At 49.8% G+C, this 11,360-nt stretch overlaps 6 protein-coding genes across 6 annotated transcripts; 2 read left to right on the forward strand and 4 right to left on the reverse strand.

Annotated features, from left to right (window-relative positions):
* Positions 1 to 243: 243 nt before the first annotated feature.
* On the reverse strand, positions 244 to 5,585 carry VC83_02531 (uncharacterized protein). The gene is made up of 2 exons (XM_024466192.1): positions 3,781 to 5,585; positions 244 to 3,654 (listed from the first exon to the last, which is right to left on the reverse strand). The coding sequence occupies exons 1-2, from the start codon at positions 3,947 to 3,949 to the stop codon at positions 389 to 391; spliced, it is 3,435 nt and encodes a 1,144-aa protein (XP_024326472.1). The 5' UTR covers positions 3,950 to 5,585; the 3' UTR covers positions 244 to 388.
* Positions 4,886 to 5,480, forward strand: VC83_02532 (uncharacterized protein; the record flags this gene model as incomplete). Its single annotated transcript, XM_024466193.1, has 2 exons — positions 4,886 to 5,213; positions 5,248 to 5,480. The coding sequence occupies 2 exons, from the start codon at positions 4,886 to 4,888 to the stop codon at positions 5,478 to 5,480; spliced, it is 561 nt and encodes a 186-aa protein (XP_024326471.1).
* Positions 5,586 to 6,278: 693 nt separating the features above from the next.
* On the reverse strand, positions 6,279 to 6,562 carry VC83_02533 (uncharacterized protein; the record flags this gene model as incomplete). Its single annotated transcript, XM_024466194.1, has 2 exons — positions 6,279 to 6,450; positions 6,540 to 6,562. 2 exons carry the CDS (start codon positions 6,560 to 6,562, stop codon positions 6,279 to 6,281), a joined length of 195 nt encoding a protein of 64 aa, XP_024326470.1.
* An 806-nt stretch (positions 6,563 to 7,368) lies between these two features.
* Positions 7,369 to 8,715, reverse strand: VC83_02534 (uncharacterized protein; the record flags this gene model as incomplete). Its single annotated transcript, XM_024466195.1, has 6 exons — positions 8,570 to 8,715; positions 8,397 to 8,488; positions 8,120 to 8,350; positions 7,723 to 7,778; positions 7,611 to 7,659; positions 7,369 to 7,558 (listed from the first exon to the last, which is right to left on the reverse strand). Exons 1-6 carry the CDS (start codon positions 8,603 to 8,605, stop codon positions 7,369 to 7,371), a joined length of 654 nt encoding a protein of 217 aa, XP_024326469.1. The 5' UTR covers positions 8,606 to 8,715.
* A 566-nt stretch (positions 8,716 to 9,281) lies between these two features.
* On the forward strand, positions 9,282 to 9,877 carry VC83_02535 (uncharacterized protein; the record flags this gene model as incomplete). The annotated part of the gene is made up of 2 exons (XM_024466196.1): positions 9,282 to 9,631; positions 9,715 to 9,877. 2 exons carry the CDS (start codon positions 9,282 to 9,284, stop codon positions 9,875 to 9,877), a joined length of 513 nt encoding a protein of 170 aa, XP_024326468.1.
* A 117-nt stretch (positions 9,878 to 9,994) lies between these two features.
* Positions 9,995 to 11,330, reverse strand: VC83_02536 (uncharacterized protein; the record flags this gene model as incomplete). Its single annotated transcript, XM_024466197.1, has 3 exons — positions 10,978 to 11,330; positions 10,646 to 10,922; positions 9,995 to 10,582 (listed from the first exon to the last, which is right to left on the reverse strand). Exons 1-3 carry the CDS (start codon positions 11,184 to 11,186, stop codon positions 9,995 to 9,997), a joined length of 1,074 nt encoding a protein of 357 aa, XP_024326467.1. The 5' UTR covers positions 11,187 to 11,330.
* Between the last annotated feature and the right edge of the window lie 30 nt (positions 11,331 to 11,360).

The raw sequence follows: 11,360 nt of genomic DNA on the forward strand, positions 1-11,360 counted from the left end.
AACTTGGGCGGAGTAGGATGGAGAGGGGGTTTCTAACTACAATGCCAGACGTTCCCCTTCAGGACGTTTAACACTTCTGCACTGTAGCAGTGAACTACTAGTCGTCTAAAGACATCAGCGTTAAAACCAAGTTAAAATTGCTATCCAGCAACGAGGCAAATAGGGAAACACTTCACGCATGTTCAACTCCGCCTTGCATCACTGTCCGGGTGTAAAACCCGAAGAGCAGCGCGTTAACATTAGGCATTCGACTTGACTTATACTGTGTTATTAAATGTTCCGTGAGATTCGTATTTTCAACGAGACTCAACCAATCAACCACATCGTGTAGGTATGCTCCGCGTGAATTATCGTGAGATCTGCCGCTAAACTAACATACATAGGCAATCTATTTTTGGGAAACTAAGCCATCAATGATCTCCTGGGGACTCTGCCCACTCCACCCCTTTAACCTTTCCTCGCTACATGTATTCACAAGTCGTTCTAAGAGTATCTGCGCAGTAAGTCCTTTCTTGCCCTCCAGGGCAACTTGTGCCTTCAACCAGCTAACCACGCCGAATCTCGTGAGAAGTGTTTCGGATCCCCCTTCGATTTCCGTCGCTCTCCAGACAATTTGTAGAATCTTTTCGCGTAGGTTATCGGCCATGTATACGTTGCTATAGATACCTAGAGCCTTCTCAAACACCCGCCTTTTGTGAAAGATCGCCAACTCCTCTGTAGTCATGAGAGACGATAGCAGGTAAGAAAGGAGCCAAATAAGCTCCGTATAGCGCGCATCATCCAGAGTCGGTGGGCTAGAAATTACAGCATGAACAAGAGGTAGTTTGTCTGCCTCCCAGCTTGGGCCTAGTGTCAAGAAGCTGTTCACTTTCGCGTACAAAACATGGAGGGGGTCAATGAGCACCCGCAAAGCTGATGCGGCGAAGACCGTAATCGTGCACGGCACAGGTTTGACGTTGACGATGGGCCTCACTGTCTCGAGAAGTTCACAGAGAAGCAGCCAGAGTGGTTCTTTCTCCGGGTAGCTGGAAGACTTCAGCGTGTGGTTGATCTTGCTAAGGGCGGTGAGAGCTTCGACACGGGCGGAAAGGGTCGGAGAGCTGAGGAGGTGAATAAGGGAGGCAATCTGGCCTTCGTCGATTAGAAACTCAATTTCTTTGCTCGGCCATCGTGACAGAGGCGTGCGGTCGTCTAGGTCTGGTAGTGACACGGCCGAGAGTGTAGCAGTAATTTGAAGCTTTTGGGTGTCTGTGACAGCCGAAGCGCTCATGGTCTTTTTGGGCGCCGGGGCCACTATGGGGAAACATCCTGGGATATCGATAGAGTCGACGAGTTTCCTAGAGCGGTCGATAACTTTCTGTATCTTCGGGTAAGGCGATGAGGCAGCTGAGAGGGATTTGGTGATGGACTTCAAAACCTTCTTGTCTTCGGAAATTTTCAAAGAAGCTGCCAAGTACTGCGAAATAAACGATGAAACGGCGGCAATCTTAGCTGTGTCGGCAGTTTTAACCACAAATGGGTACTGCTCTGCAACAGAAAAATGGAGAAGGCTGACTGGAAGACTCTGTATGCTGGTTTCGTCACCTTTGGAGACAGCAGCATACTCCTGCTCTAGAGCATCAATATACTTGATGGGGGTTGATGAGCATCGGAGAGTACAGTTGTCAACAAACTCGAAGACCAGCCCAGAGTCTTCATCTTCAATCGATGCCTTGGTAGAAGCAATAAGGGCATCAACTGACGATAATTCGGTCTGTGACTGTAAAATTCCATTCTCTTTAACCAAGGAATCCACAATAGACCTCATCTTTAGCAGTGGCATATCTGAAGAAGCTTCGGCAAGTAGACGAAGCATGGACGTGAATGGAGAAATTGATAGGCCTTCCGATTTGTTGAACCATCTCATTCCTGGCGAACAATGAGCGATTCGGAAAAGATTCTCGACTTCCATCACCCGCTGAGATTTATCTTCCGGCGAGATCTCTTCTGATTCCAGTAGTTGTAATGCCTTTGATAAGGGCGTGGATACATCAAATTTGGATTCTAACGCCGCCTGGGGTACGACTTCATAGTACATGACCAATAGCCTACTGGCAGCTTGTTTTTGAGCAATTTCAGAATCATCAATACTTCTGAAAGAGCTAATAGCATCTTTCATAGCAGGGCATCTTCTGCAGAATTCATCCTTGAGGTTAATGGCTGCCTCATTCCAAAGAGGAGACATCTCAGAAGCCTCGCGATACATAGATAGAATCTTTTGGAGCTTTTCAAAAGCAACTGTCAGCAGACGGACCACGAAAAAGGTGATGAGAGGATCCTTTTGGCCCAAACATCGCGTGAGGATTTTCTGGTTGGCTGGTTGAGGTAATATGCTTTCAATAACGATCGATGATGGTGGTGGGGTTCTTGCGTATCGTTCCAGATGTCCAAAGAATTTTGGGACTGGAAGTTGGAGTACGGAGAAGAGAAATGCCGAGTATCCCATCCATGTCGATGTGGCTTTCGGGTCGAATGGAAAGCTCTGCTTGTTGAAAAAGTAGTGTGCCACCAGTTCAGGAGCAACTTTAAATATAGCAAGTAAGAGGTTTGATTGATTGGTGCTTGCCCAAGGCCGCAGGGTTTGTATGAACTCAGACAACACGGAATTGCGGACGGTGACTTTGCCATTATATCGGCTAGCCCAATCGAGGCTATCCAGGCCAATATCGACATGTCTTTCGGGGCCAGCACGTCTGCCAGTGTCATCTGCGTTGGCGTCTTTCGGATAGAAGCCACTTTGGCGGTAAAGCAACCCCATGTCTGGGGAAGTGCAGGCTAGAACAAGCCACTCGTTAACCAGAAAATCGATAGGTTTCTCATTTTCCGATGCTTCATCGCCTTCAAAGGCATATCCATACAGTTGGGCAATCCGTCCGAGGTTGACTGCGTTCAAAAGCTTAGATTTGGCGTCGCAAGGGAGGGCATCATCTTGAAGTACATGAACTCTAGTCGTGTCCAAAAATTCCACAATAACATGCGGAGGGTCGCGGTTGATATCTCGCGTTGCTCCTGAAACAATATCCCGTTGCCTTAATAGTTCCTTCCTGGCGTCCGTGGGAAGAAACTTGACCAGAGAAAGGAAGAGGCGAAGGGAATTCGTTCGCACCGAGGGTTTCCTACGTTCTTCCAGACCTTCTCCGGAATACCTAATTCCAAGGTTTCGGGGTAACCCTTTCAAGCTCAAATCTCGGATACGGAAAAGCTGGCTCGCAAGTGCGCCTCCGTCAAATATCGCAACTTCTCTTAATAATCGCAGTGCGGGCGAGATAACAAAATCCTTTGATTTATTGGTTGTCGTTCCACGGGAAATCAGTTCCAATTGTCGCTTCTGCAGCAACGTTCGGCCCAGTCGAAGGCCATATGGCACGAGCTCGAGTTTGGTCGATATTATTTTGAACAGGAGGGCTAAGACAGCAGGTACCGCGGAGAGGAGCGAATCGTTGTTGGATTGGGCTGCGAAGCTCCATGTTTGCATGATATCCGATAGATATACTGCAGCTTTATCCTCTTCGTCTGTCGTAATTTGTGCTTGAAGATATTCTTGGAGAATAGAAAGGCGGTCGGATTGCTCCTCACCTAGGAGGCCATCAAGGAAAGCTTTGAAGGATTGAATTCCTGTCGGTTGTTAGGATGGTATTTTAAGTATTGACGGAGCCATGAAATAATATAGTGATGGGAGATACCGCCGTCAGAGCATTTAAGGTCTGCCAAACGAATTAAAATATATCCAGAAATACGTACCATGCTTTCCTCTTGCTAGATCCTGATCGAAACTCAGCAATTGCTGCAATTGTCTCCCAGATTGAATTTCTTGCTGGGTATTCACTGTCTTCAATCCATGGGACAATTTTTGACGCTTCAGATAGGCATCATGCCCATCTCCGATGTCGACTGGTGCACGTTTTGACATAATTGTTGAGATTCCCACAAGGTTGTCGCATTTATTTCGGGCGCCAACTCGAGAAAATCATATCGATAGCGGTTTTGGCAGAAAACAAGCTTCTAGCCCGATATGGCGACTTCTATTCTGCCGGGTATCGCCGCTTATGCTAAATCAAATCTGGTTACGGCGCTACTTTGGGCGTCCAGTGCCGATAACTTACACCACCTAGAGACCATCCGCCACAACGGATAGAACCTAACGACTCCGAGGTCAAAATAGCAACTGCTATATCCCTGATTGACATCCGCCTCCGAGAACACAATTACTGATAAATCCGTCATGTCACGTAAAAGAGGGTCACGTGATACCCGCTGGCCAGTGCTGAGCGAGCCATGATGGAGACGAGACGATATCTGTCGACAACAACACCTACCGACAACAACACCTATCGACAACAACACCTGCTGATGACAACATTTTTCCGGCTTTCACGGCCCAGAAGATGTACGCCAACGTCGCCTCAGGCGCAAGGATCATAGGCGCCGGGAAGGTATATTTAAAGCTGCTGGGCTTGGAATCCAACACCTGAAAGCCTTGCTGACTGTTGTAAATCCATTGTCGTGGGATTGAGTGTGTTTTGTGGTGCTGTGGTTGAGGTGGAGCGGGTGTGGGAACTGTGCAAGTAAAGAACTGGGGAAAGACAGGATTACTGACTGTGTTGCGTTGGCATGTTTTATAGTGGTTTGTTCGTGGTGGGATGTAACGGTGATGTGGATGGACGCTGAAGGCCAATGGTGTGGATGGAGATGGATGCCGATGATTCCGGTAGATATGAAGGTGTTTACGGCGACGAGGACGGGGATACCCTCACTACACCTGTACATACCCATATAACACATAATCCGCACCCACAACAGATCCAACCAAAATCACAACAACAAATCCACTTAATAGTATCAGCCCATGCCAGAAGTCAGATTCCAACCCAGCCGCTGTCTCGTGCGTCTCGACGGGATGTTCGGGTACCTTTTCCGGGCTATGAAGTCGCATGGCCGTATCTATGGCATGGCCATATCCCTGAACCGAAGACCCTCTCATATGATGGGTATTGTTCGCACTGGCCGGACGCCGTTATCTTATGCCGCTGGGAATGGGGACCTGAGTAGCCTCAACCTGCTACTCCGCGAAGGGGCCAACGTCGACTCGAAAGACTCGGCTGCCGGACGCCGCTATCATATGCCGCTAAGAATGGGCATGAGGGCATCCTTAATCTCCTACTACTCCTTAATAGGTGCAGCGCCTCGACGACGAGTTAATAAACATAGACATCCCGTTGCCGCCATTTCATGCCGAGGGGAACAGGCTCAAGGGCGGCCCCAAGTTAATTCTCCGATGTAGGGCCGTGCACGTCAACATACAAGACAAAGCTGGCCGCCGCTATCGTATGCCGCTGGAAACGGTCATGAGGGCAGCCTCAAGCGTCTACTCCAGAGGGCCGACATTGACTTCAACTCAAAAGACAAGGCTGGCCACACTCCGCTATCGCATGCTACTGTGAACGGGCACATAGCTGTGGTCCATCGCCGATGATGGAGTAATCACCTGAGCCAACATGAGTATCTAGATCACGCGCTGGGATAGGGGAATGCAGTCTTATCGGGGGGTTGGGTGGGTGGGTCTGTAGAAGTAGGGGTGTATGGGGGGCTGCGGGATGTTGGCATCTTCGGTGTAGGATTCTAGATACGCTGTTGGGGCGACGGGTGGTTTCGGGGTGTGATGGCTTGAGAAATAGGGGTAGCACAGTTGTGGGTTTCTGCACCTGTGTTACGGAGACAGGCGGGCCTTCGAGAGACTATGGTCCAGGGGGTTGATGTGTGCGCCGGCCCTGGTGCTGGCGGAAGTATGGTGGGTCTTGGTGATGAGTCGCTGGTCACAGTGACAAGAAGATGGGGCGACAAGAAGGTATGGTAACGAGGCGGCTTAGGCGATGGTGGATGCGGCAGTGAGAAAGATGCGGCCAAGGTGTTCCATGAGATGGCATCAAGGCCGGAAGCCGCCTGGGCCTGTTGATGGCGGCACGCCATACAGGGACGTCATGCTTTTGGTACTATGACCAGTCGGTCTTCAGCATCTAGCTAGAGAAACTGCATTTATACCAGTCATCGTCGTTGATAAAAGTAACAAAATCGTGAGGTTGTGAGAAGAGATGCCATTAGACTACTCAGCCTAGTATACTATTCCATCTCACTTCCCGTGTCATCCTCGCAGCACACCTGCCTCCCACTGGTATTCCCCCCGCGCAGCCCATGCATCAGATACAGATATTCACAACAGCCCCAATCACTGCCAAAACTCTTTAGATCCCTCCACCACTACGTCCCGTGTGGACTGTATACACATTCCCTCCCCCCGCCCCGCTGCGCTCCTTAGCCGCCTCGCTGCGGGCGAACACGGCTCGCCATTTCAGGCCGACGAAGATAGCTGCAGCGCCTCCGAAGGCGGCAATAACGAGCGGTGCGCGGGACGGCCTGGAAAGGGGGGTTAGCTGGAGCTTTGGTTTCTGTTTCCCGGACGAGGGGCAAGGGGCGGATTGAAGGCGGGGTGGCGGTGAACTTACGGCTTGGGGTGTCCTGGTGCCATTATGTAGGTTTCTCTGCGAGCGGTGTGTGCTTGTTGAATAGCTCTGCCTCACTTATTGGGGTTTTCTGGGCTCAGGGTCTTTCGTTGTGCTTATTCAATTTTTGGTCGTCGTTTTGCTGTGTATGTATTGTCGTTCGCAAGCCGTTGTCTTGTTGTCTTATCTACCTGGCACGTTCGGTCGCCGTCGGGAGTCGCGTGTGCAGTGACGTCTAACGGTTCCACCTCCTCACCACCTACTACAGTACTCCGTACCTACCTAGGTACGGGAAGGGATAACCGATAAATCTAAATCTAGAGTAGGTACTCTAGAGTAGGTACTCTAGATTTATCGGTTATCCCTTCCCAACAGTTACCCGTCACTAGTGCCTACAACTTGCGAGTGTGTTGAACGCTCGTCTTGCCTCGAGATTATGTTTTTCGGAGAGGTTTTCTTCGTTATTTATCGCGTCGGCGAGTTGATTTATCCTCTCTGGCCTGTTAAAAATATATACCTTGTTGGTTCAACTCAACCATAGAAATCTTTGCACGTGCGACTACTTTTTTAGTTGTCTCGGCTTGTCTCAATGGAGTAGGGCGGGATTTCCCCGCACAATCTGGGGGTTGAGGTCCAATGGTGCACAGTCTATCCTACAAATCAATAGAGTGGCACATGACTGGACGTTGAGGAATATTTTTGTAATTAAGGAGCTTCTATTGGCCTTTTTCATGCTATCAGATATGACAGGAGATATGTTATTCAGAAGGAGCTTCTATCACATGGAATATAACATACAGGAGACAAACGGCCCGTCCATTTATCTCCTATATCAAACAAAGGGGCTAGATTCTATGGCCTCTCCTCGCGCTTTACGCATAGCTTGGAACATCTGCAAGGCTTGAGGGAGCTGCAATTTGGACGTTATCTTGCCGAGGGTTAAACCAATGGTAGCTCCATCTTCGATGGCCGAGTTGGCTCCTTGGGCTAGATAGGGGATCATTGGATGGGAGGCATCACCACTGCTCAGGTGTTAGCTGCGATAGGAGAAAATCTACTCATCTTCGATCTTACATGAGAACAAAATTTCCTTTATCGTTTATCCACGTTTCCACTTCCTGTCCTAGAGTTAATCAGGCCATCAGCATTCGTCATCCACAGAGTAACCCCAAGCTCTAAGACTCACGATGCATCAACTTCCACGTCTCGACGACTTTGACGTGGTCCAGGAACCGCGCCAAACTATGAAATATCAGCAGTTGCCTCTTCTATTGGAATAGTGAAGCGACATTGGATCCCAATTACGGAAGAGGTCTCTCATTTCTTCGGTAGAGCCCTCTTTCTTAGAAACCCGACTAGAAGGTCGTCCGGGCGTACGAGGCCTAGACCTAGCGCCTTGCCGCTCCGAATAGAATATGGCACGGCGTGACAGTCTGGCCCAAACCAGATATTAAGTTCCGGGTTTGTAATCTTGTCTCTGAGTTCCCCCGGCGGGGACGTCTTCTGCGTTGAGAATGATGCGGTAGACAAGGTCCCCTGTTGCTTCAGGGTGGTCTTGTTTCCCCAATAGAACTTCTCGGCACCGCGACCATATCCCATCCGCACCGATGACAAGGTCACCTTTAAACTCTTGCCCAGCTGCTGAATTTACTCGCCCATCGTCCATATCAATCTCAACAACTTTAGTGCCGAAATGAAACTCCACCCCGAGGTCCTTGGCTCGATCATAAAGACCCTTTTGGACATCCACCCGAGAGATATTCAACGTATCAGACCCATACTTTTTCTTCAAGCTGTCGGCATAATTTTGCTCTCTGAACAGAATCGTACCATCTGAATAACGCCGGAAGTTCATTGTACTTGGCCTCGCTGCGGAACTCCAGAAGGACTCGTAGTCCCCATCTTTTCAATAATGTCGAAGAGTTGGGAGTCACCTGGATCCCTGCACCGGTCTGTAGTTATTGTGAGAACTTGACTGTGTCATCAAAACTCAGAAGCACTCCGGAAAAGAAACAGCCTTCACGGCAACGTACCTCGGCAAGCTTTCGCAGCTTCGATAACCGTAACATGGTGCCCCGATAGAGCACATTGGATACTGGCAAATAAGCCCCATGCCGCCGCCAACAACGATAACATCCAAGCGGCAACCGTTGGTAGCATCTGGCAAATAATCATGTTCTTTCACTGTCATATTTGATAAAGTAATTAATGTAACTCGCAAGAAACTTGGTGACAATGCGTAGGACGTTGGATGTAGCGGTTGCAATGGCCTGCTTCGTTTTGATCACCCAATATGTTTCTATTCGAGTCACTTTTAGCTGATAAGCAAAGGTAAAGTGCATACAGACCGAGTATGAAACCTTCTATTAATGCACGGGAGGTTACAGTGCATCTTTGTGAGTCTCTCAGTTCTCAAACGGAGCGAATCTCAACGCATAACAACATTCTTCATTGGCACCAGATAGATTCTAGGGCTAGTTCTCACTCTCTCATCAAACAGGCCCGCTAATGCAGAACGCCGTTCCTATAGGGTTTTACCAGATCCTATCGAGGGGGAATCGGGTGATACAAACCCTTTACAGATGTGGACCATCTCACTCAGCCGTGCATGCTTCTGTTCGCATACCGAGTCACCCCTATTCAATGCCGACACCGATGTGTTTAGAGATTTAACCACCACTCACTCTCTAAACTTTATCTCATATCCTCCAACTCCTCATCGAGCTCCATCTCGCGCTCCCTAACATGTCCACCCCCAAATCTGAGGCCGCCTCCAGCGATGCCAGCAGCAGCAAAGTCATCAGCCCCATCTCCCTCGCCCATATCGTCTTCCGCACCGCCAACCTCCAACGCCAAATCGACTTCTGGACCCTCTTCCTCGGCGCCACAGTCGTCTTCCAAAACGACATCATCGCATTCCTCCAATACGACGATGAGCACCACCGCATCGCCTTCATCGCCGATGCCAGCGCCCAACCTGAGCAAGGCAGCAGCAAGGGGGCGGGGATGCACCACGTCGCCTTCACATTCGCGAGTCTTGCGAATCTGGTGGAGGCGTATAAACAACGCAAGGCATTTGGGGTGTTGCCTACGTGGTGTGTGAATCATAGGATGACGACGAGGATGTATTATCTGGATATGGGAATCAGATTGAGACGCAGGTGGATAATTTTGATAGTCCGGATGAGGCGAGGGAGTTTATGCAAGGGGAGCTGTTTAGGGAGAATCCGTTGGGGACGGACTTTGATCCGGAGGAGTTGGATGGGAAGATACGGAGTGGTGTTGAGGATAGTGTCCTTAAGAAAAGGGTTGAGATTGGGCCGAGGGTGTCTTCGCCGTGAGACGAGGCTTGATAGGGTTGCACATTCATGAGGTCAGCGTCAACTATCACACAAAATGAATGATATGCAACGATATGTCTGGGTGCATAGATAAAGTTCGAGCTACAAACTCAAATTCTACCCTCTATTGAGCGTATTCCCAGCCCCCTTCGGATTCTCCTCCACATATTCATCCCACGCTCTCGCTTTCAGAGTCTCCGCCTCGCCCTTTTCGTAATCATCCTCATCAGGCTCCGCGATAATTCCACTTGCTTCTCCACCACCCTCGATGATTCCTCCACGTTTCCTCTCCTCCTCCAAGTACTCATCGATACTCATCGTCGGTAGGTTATGCCCCGACCTGAAGACCCCATCCTGAAGCTGCTTCCGGCCACCAGTCAACGTAAATACCTTCAGCGGCTTTCCGCTATTATCCAGTAGCGGCCCTGCTCTGTTATTCGCAGCTAGTAACTCCGAGATGGGCCGGTCAAGACGGTCGGAGTAGTCAGGACCACTGCGTGCGCCTGTGCGCTCGCGGTAGTCGCGTGCGATGGATTCGGGGCCGGGCGGTGGCGTGGGTGGCTTGGAGGCTAATACGGACATCTCGAGGCTGAGGCATTCAAGGTTCTGGAATGTGTTATGGGTAGACAGGCTGATGTTGGCCAGGTGGAGGTCGCGGATTGCATCGTCGTCTTGGGAGAGGTAGGCAGGGTTTCGGGAGAGGAACTTGGAGACCTGTTAGCATCATATATTGAGAGTATAAAGTGGCGTTGGTTCTGGAAGACATACGTCAATCTTCTGCTTCAGGTCTTTCTCTAGTTTGAAGTTTTCGATCTTCGCGGCCCGCCGTGCGGTGAAGTCTGTCGTTGATATCGTGGAAAAGGTAGTTGGGTTCTCGTTATATTCATCGTTCAGCTTTTTAGAGCTTCCAGAGAGGACAGCATAGCTATCGAGACGGTTGAGGAAACGCTCGTATGCGTCTCGTGCTCGTGTGAGGGCGGTCTTTCTGTCGGGGTTCGAGGTACGCGTGTAGAGGTCGCCGAGATGGTAGTCTATAAGGAGGTATCTGTGAGGCTGATCAGCAGGTATTCTATATAAAGCCCTCACATCAATGGACTCACGGGAGGTCGCCAGTAGTTATGTCCTCGAGTATCTCGTTGAGGCTGAACAGGGACTGCCTGTCTGTAAGTACGCGGCACTCTTCGTAGCTTCCAACTGCCGTGGCAAGGCTATCATGGTATGCCCTACTGTTTCTGTCGTAAGTTTGCTCAATCTCTTGCCTCTTCCTCTCTGCTTGCGCAAAGAGCGATTTAATGTTTTGGTCCTCCATGCTGTTCGTATGTGACGAGGCTGAATCGCAACAACACAGTTCTATATTTTGTAGTGGGGGAGGCGAGGCTGTGACTGAGCTTGGAACACTCTTGGCTTGGCAAAGGCGGTGAAGCTGAGCACACTACTGCCCAACGCAAGCTCGTCTTCTTTATAACGTCCCTTCCCAAATATG

This window comes from Pseudogymnoascus destructans (assembly GCF_001641265.1).
Source record: "Pseudogymnoascus destructans isolate 20631-21 unplaced genomic scaffold scaffold_5, whole genome shotgun sequence".
Taxonomy (NCBI): domain Eukaryota; kingdom Fungi; phylum Ascomycota; class Leotiomycetes; order Thelebolales; family Thelebolaceae; genus Pseudogymnoascus; species Pseudogymnoascus destructans.